General features: G+C 43.8%; 1 protein-coding gene across 2 annotated transcripts in view; it reads right to left on the reverse strand.

The window, feature by feature from the left end:
* MCTP2 (multiple C2 domains, transmembrane 2) overlaps positions 1-6376 on the reverse strand; it is a 110630-nt gene that overhangs the window by 72203 nt on the left and 32051 nt on the right. For both annotated transcript variants that reach the window (XM_009335173.1, XM_009335172.1), the window contains exons 8-9: positions 2775-2939; positions 830-960 (exon numbers count right to left, since the gene is read on the reverse strand). In XM_009335173.1, the coding sequence (XP_009333448.1) occupies positions 830-960; positions 2775-2939 (296 nt within the window). The remainder of the gene's footprint in view (positions 1-829; positions 961-2774; positions 2940-6376) is intronic.

Below are 6376 nucleotides of genomic sequence, written 5' to 3' on the forward strand. Positions count from 1 at the left end.
GAGCAGGACCTAAGAGTAGGAACCATATTCTATTCCCATTAAAAAATTAAAATAAAAGGTTGACTGCTATCCCACAAAAAGTCTCATCTGCTAACGTGGCATAAGATCATTACTTGAGAATTTGAAGCTATAATGGAATAACACGGTGGGACAAAATCTGGTATCGGTCAGGAGATGGGTAAATCACCTGTGAGGCCACCCCTGAAAATGATGCTTTAAACAACATGAGCTTGTGCAATAACATGGGGCACCAAACCCACAGAGATCAGCCCTCTGTGGCAATGGGGAAGAGCTTACCTAAATAAAGCAAACCCAGGTAACAGGACCCATATGTAAACAAGGCTACAAGAACACACCACCAAGGTGCAAGCAGAGAAGAGGGACACCAGTGCCACTCTCAAAAGGAGCACAAAGATCCCTGAGCTGCCGCCAGCCTGAAGCAGCGAATCAGCCCTGCAGAGCACAAGGGCTCCGGAGCAATACCGCCATGCAAATGCGGACAAGTACTGCCCCCCTGCTGCCACCGGCTCTCCCAGAAACGGCTGCCACTGGGCTCCTATGGTATTTTGGATTTTACAGTCAGCATGTGCAGAGTCAGCTTGGCTGTCTCTGCATTCAGGTCGTGGTTAATCAGTTACCCAGTAATTGGTTTTAATAAACACACCCTTACAGAGGCATCTGGACATGACCGGAATAAGGAGAGAAACATACAGTATGATACCGGTAATGAAAATAAATTAATCAATTTTAAAAGTAATAATAAAAGTCACATTGTCTTTTGTACTTACCGCATCCCCTCCAAAAAACAAAAAAACAAAACCCAACTTACGTTCCCAAAAGCTCCTCGTGCTTTTTGTTATCCTTTCTCCAGACCTCAATGTCCAACATATCCTTCCTGTCAGAGAAGTAGTGAAAATCAAACTGTTCCCTCCACTGAGGATTTGCACTCTTACACAGTGTCTAGAAAACATGCAGTTATAATATTTACTTTTCTTAAACGGTACTTATTTCCACAGTAAAGCACATATCAATTCTTCTACAAGAACAAGGCCGGATGTTAGGACATAAAGTACTAAGGTCATTCCAACCAAAGCTCCCCAGCCTATCAGGCAGAGCCTCATCTTTCTTAAAAAAAAAATCTCTTTCCTCTCTCCCAATAACGATAAATATGCAAGCATGATGTGAATGAATGGCTGAAGAAATTCTGAAATGCAAAGTGGATCCACCAGCTCCACTTCCAGTGAACCGTGGTCATCATTCAACCTCACTCACACACTGGAAGAAATCAAGAATAAACCTTTTGAGGACAACCACCTGAAAACAGGTTTGAATGAATTCAGCAACCCAAACCGGTATTTTTTACCCTTCTGTGTTAAGATATAGCAAGGATGGAGAAGCCTTGAAATTATTAACATCCAGTTAATTTGATATCTGTAAATTGTCCCTCTGAGCTCAGCGAGATTGTTCATGTGTTCAGGTTACTCTGAGTATTCACCGAATTGGGACTTGTATCACTTGCAATTCATATCACACTACACTACCCACCATCAATATTAGCACGGCCACTGAGAGAACAGGAGATAGGATTAGCTGGACCATGGCTGAGATTCTCCCACCTTGTCCGCTTTTCTAGGCCATGAGAGATGGTACTTCGTAAGTTGAATAAACTCCAGGAAAGAACATGAAGTACTGCCAATTTGAAATCTTATTAGGGTGTAAAGGCAGCAGTCCCCAACTTTCGCTGGACCCCAGACAGAAATGCTAAGCAATTAACTCATTGCAGACAACGTTGTACTTGACTCCCCATTTTAAACTTTTTAATTTTCTGTGACTGCAAACAGCACGGTCTTGCAGATTCACGACACAGGCTATGGACCATTAAAGAGAAACATAAAAAGGGATCTCAATGGGAATAACGTATATTTCTTCTAAAATAACTAACCCATTTGTTATTTTTCAAAGCTGCTTTTCCAAATAAAAACATTGTATCATGACCTTGGTCTGAGGTCCGATGTGGGAGACAGAGTGCAGGTTTCAGATGCGCCTACATCTGAACATTATGTTCTGTGAACTTGCTCTGTACGTTTTGTACAGGAGGGGGTTTGTTTGTTTCCTCCTCCTCCCTCCGCACTTCCAGTTCATGACACGCAAAGCTCCTGCTTTCTCAACAGAGTATTATTTTAATTATAGCCCCTCTCCTTATTAGACTTTGGAGATGAAGTGTGTATCTTTGGGAATCCCATTCCTTTCTCAGATTCCCATGAAACGGTACTGGATACAAGTAAACACAGCCTAGAAGAATGAAAATTCAAATCAAAACCATGGAATATTCTGTGTGTTGGGGGGGGGGCAGGTTCTGCTACACGTAACATCTTTTTCAAGAAAGGTGCTTTAAAAACAAAAATTCCCCTGCAATGGGAACCATTTCAGGTCTGCTTTTCCAGCACACCTAACATTGCAAACTTGACTTCTGCACTGGCAGAGATCAAAACACACAGAGCTTTATTTCATTTCATATTAATGTCAAACATCCATCAATGTGATGAGTAAATACACAAAAACAGATACACACGATGTTCCTAACTTCCTATTTCTATATTGGCATATAAAGCATATTAGTAAAATGTTGATGTCCCTGATCTGGTCTCCTGCTTTTGATTTCACTTATATAAAAGAGATTCAAGAATAGTTCCATCTGAGTTAGCAACACCAGTAAAAGAAACATGAAGTTCCATATTGGCTTCAGCAAACTTAAGGAAATCCTTAATACTTACCTTACTCTTGTATCTTTGATCTCCCAGTTTGAGGAGAATAAAAATCTCTGCCAAGCCCCCTCCGGGGATGTCCTTTCCCTCCAAGAGCGTGATGGTGACCAGCCCGTTCCACAACTGGTTCTTGCGCAAAGAGTCAGAGAGTCGCACACTCCGCATGAAACTCGACTGAAAAGCAAGTCAGTGACGTGAAACATTTATACACCCAAACCCACATTTTTATGCTCAAACTGACTACGATATGAAAGCACCAGAGGTGAGAGAGGTACCACAATCCCCTAGGAGTAAGGAGGGAACGGAGGGCAGAAAGGTGCTATAGATTTTCTGCCTGTACTGTACTACGGCTGGCCCCGTGAAGGGATGATGCTCAGCATCAGGGCAAAATCAGCAGGGTTAGCTTAAACCACCAGGGAAGTCGACTTCAGCTAACCTGGCTGAGCTTCGGCAAGAGCAGGCCTTGAGTGTCGAGAGCAGTCTGTTACCTTGGCTCAGGGAAAGACACAGGACCGCGACAGGGAGAAGAGGTGGAAGAGGGGAGAAACTAAACAAAACTCTTAAACGTCTCCAGCTACGTCCATAAAATGCAGGTCCGTCCTTTCTGGGGAGACAGCCCACAATCATAACGTCTATGGCCAGGTGAAAGGCTGAGCATGCATCTTCCACCTCCTCAATCACTCAACCGCCTGTTGTCCGCGTTAGCTCTTTGCCTGCTGCCTTTGCAGCTCCTGCTTCCAGAAACCGAGCTCACGAATCAAAAATACTGATGCCTGCTGAAAAAACACTGACACCACCAGGCTCTTTATCTGGAGTTATGGTTACCTGGTAGCTGCATTTGTTACCTTCGCAGCTTCATCCTACATAGCACGGCTGCGCTAACAGTTGCTAACTGGCAATATTTTATTGGACAGAGGATGATTAAATAGGCCTTTATTTGGGGGGAGTGAGCTGGAAACATTAAAACTCAAGGCTATACTTTTCTTCTCGCAGTAAAAATCCTGCCGTATTTTATTCTCGTGAAGCAACTTTTAACTCGCCACACTTCAGAGCTTCAATCATGTCATATACAGGTGGGAGCAAGACGGAGGAGAAGATTTCACAAGTCACTTTAAAACAGGACGTGTTAGCTTTAAAAGCAAGTAAGAAATATTGTTGCTAAATAAAACGATTGCAAAAGCACCTGATGTCTGAAGATTACTTTTTATGGATCAATTACCCAGCAACAAAATTCTTAAATCATGGGTGGTGAACTCACAAATTTTTTACTCGCTTTTTACTGGTTAAAATACCCAACTCTTTGAATCCCACAAGCATATTAATATACTTCTATTTAAACATCCCGTTTGGCTTTCCTGGCACATTGATTAAAAATTCCTACCTTTAAAAAGAAAACGAGATTTTGATTCATAAATCCAGCTGCAATGTAATTTCTTTTTTATTTTTTTCTTTTAAAGTTCGTCTTTTAGGCCAAAAAGCTAGAGCATGACTGTTCCCATGGACATACTTCAAAGTCCCGGCAGATATATTCCTCCCTAAACACTGAACTATTTCAACATCCTTTTTATAAAAAAGGGAGTAATGTCCACAAGGGATCAAAGGGCATTCTACAGTCTGGCAATCGCCTTAGAAAAATGGCAGTGCTTCCATGAAATATGCCCTAAAATAATTTTGCAGCTTGGTATGTCCTAATTTCGAATTGGATGTTTATCTTGGAAAGGCTTCTATCTAACTTGTCCATAAAACAGCTCCACTTAGCTCTATGAGCCCTGTGAAAATGGAATCCAAAGCTGGCTATTAAAGGGGCCTGGAGATTGCTTCCATATGGCGTAACAGCATGGGAGTGGAGGGCTAAGGCCTACAGCAGGCGCTGCTTGGCTTGAGCTCCCCATCTATCCATGGACACTCGTTGCATTACACCATAACATCTGGATTATTGCTTGTAATGTCCCTGGGAAATATCCACTTCCCATCAAAGCCTTTATCTATCTCGGTTGTACTTTGAACATTTTAGTATTTAACATAGTCATGTTTGATGTGATGTACTTGCTGCTTTAGGACCAAGGATTTTCCCTCCCCCCCGCTCCTTCCTCAGAGGAGGAAGAGGTATTTGATGTTAGGTCACACAAAAAAAACAGACAAAGTTTATTATCCGCGTTACAATTTCTTTTAAAAACAAAGCATCCAGTTCTCTTCAAAGCTTCCAGGCTGAACACGAAAGACAGTTGTTATCACTCAGTTTTCAAATCAAATTTGGATTCTTTTCATTTTTTAACCAAGCCAGTATTTTAGGGAGTCACTCAGCGTTGGGGGTCTTCCAACCCAAATTCTGTAGCATACATAACCCCACCCTTTTAGCCATTGACTTGACAGTTCAAAGGACTGTTGGGAGGTACCCAAACCAGCCCAGATTCCACACAGTCCCGAGAAAAATCAGTGCCTGCAGCTCCGTATTACTAGAGCACATTGCAATTTATCAACTCTGACTTTCCAAAACAGGTGGCCCCTAGCAAATGGCCTTGTGCACCCCCTTTCTGGATGGCTGCACGGCTGCAAAAGTGCTCTGTGCTTATCTCAGAAGAGGGGTATGTTGATCTCCAGCTAACAGGACCTGGCTACTTTCTGGACAAGATCTAGCATCACTTTAGAGCATCACACTGGATAGAGAAGCTAAGATGTTTGCAACTGGTTTAGGGCATAGTGCTGATCTGCAGCACCTTGACACAGGCTCGATGACTGCAGTCTGCTTCCTACCTCCCCCAACCCAGCTCTGCCACCAGCACAAGCCTCTCTCCAAATGGAGCAGCACAGAGCCCGGGATGGCCGCTTGCCTCGCACCCCTGCAAGACAGCCCATCACCTTAGGAATGCTTTGGATTTCCTGGACGTGCCCAGGTCATTCCCACAGCATCTGCTCAGCAGGTCTGGCACGTCTCCTGTGTCTCATATCGTCTACGCGCACACCAAAGACCTGCTCTGCGCATGCTCTGTGGCCACCTCTCCAGCCTCCCAGGTACTTGGCAGGCTGTTCCTCTGACCACCCTGATGGAAATCCCAGCCAAACAGGCGGTGTCTCAGATTCCACTCACAGTTTCTGGAAGGAAGCATGTCTGGGGAAACCCAGACGTGTGGCAGACCCACGGACCTGGACCATCAATGAGACAACTTTAGTGTTGCCTGGGGAAAATCTGCACTAGGGAAAATGCCTCCCAGGTGACAAGAAAATGCTACTGCATTATCTATTTTAAAAGCCTTACCTCCTCTCTGATACTCCACACCTACTCATTTCAAACTGATTTACACACAGTTAATTGATTAAACTTCACAGCCTCCCTCTGAGCTGGAAAAACTATCACACAGCAGAGCACAGAGGAGTGCACTCGTCAGTCCAAAGCTACTCAGGGGCAAAACAAGCACTGAAAAAACCCACCCCAAGCACTACACTAATCTGCCTTCACAATGAGACACCAGAAAAGTCAAAGCCCCTCTCTACACTGGCCAGAAAAGGAGGACGTAACTGCTTAATCAGTGACAATTCTAAAGTGGTTTTATCTTTCCAGCTCTTCCCTTTCCCTGTTACCTCCCAGGCTACGGACGCCGCTGCACTTGGGT

Source organism: Pygoscelis adeliae, unplaced genomic scaffold (genome assembly GCF_000699105.1).
Source record: "Pygoscelis adeliae isolate BGI_AS28 unplaced genomic scaffold, ASM69910v1 Scaffold21, whole genome shotgun sequence".
Classification (NCBI taxonomy): Eukaryota; Metazoa; Chordata; class Aves; order Sphenisciformes; family Spheniscidae; genus Pygoscelis; species Pygoscelis adeliae.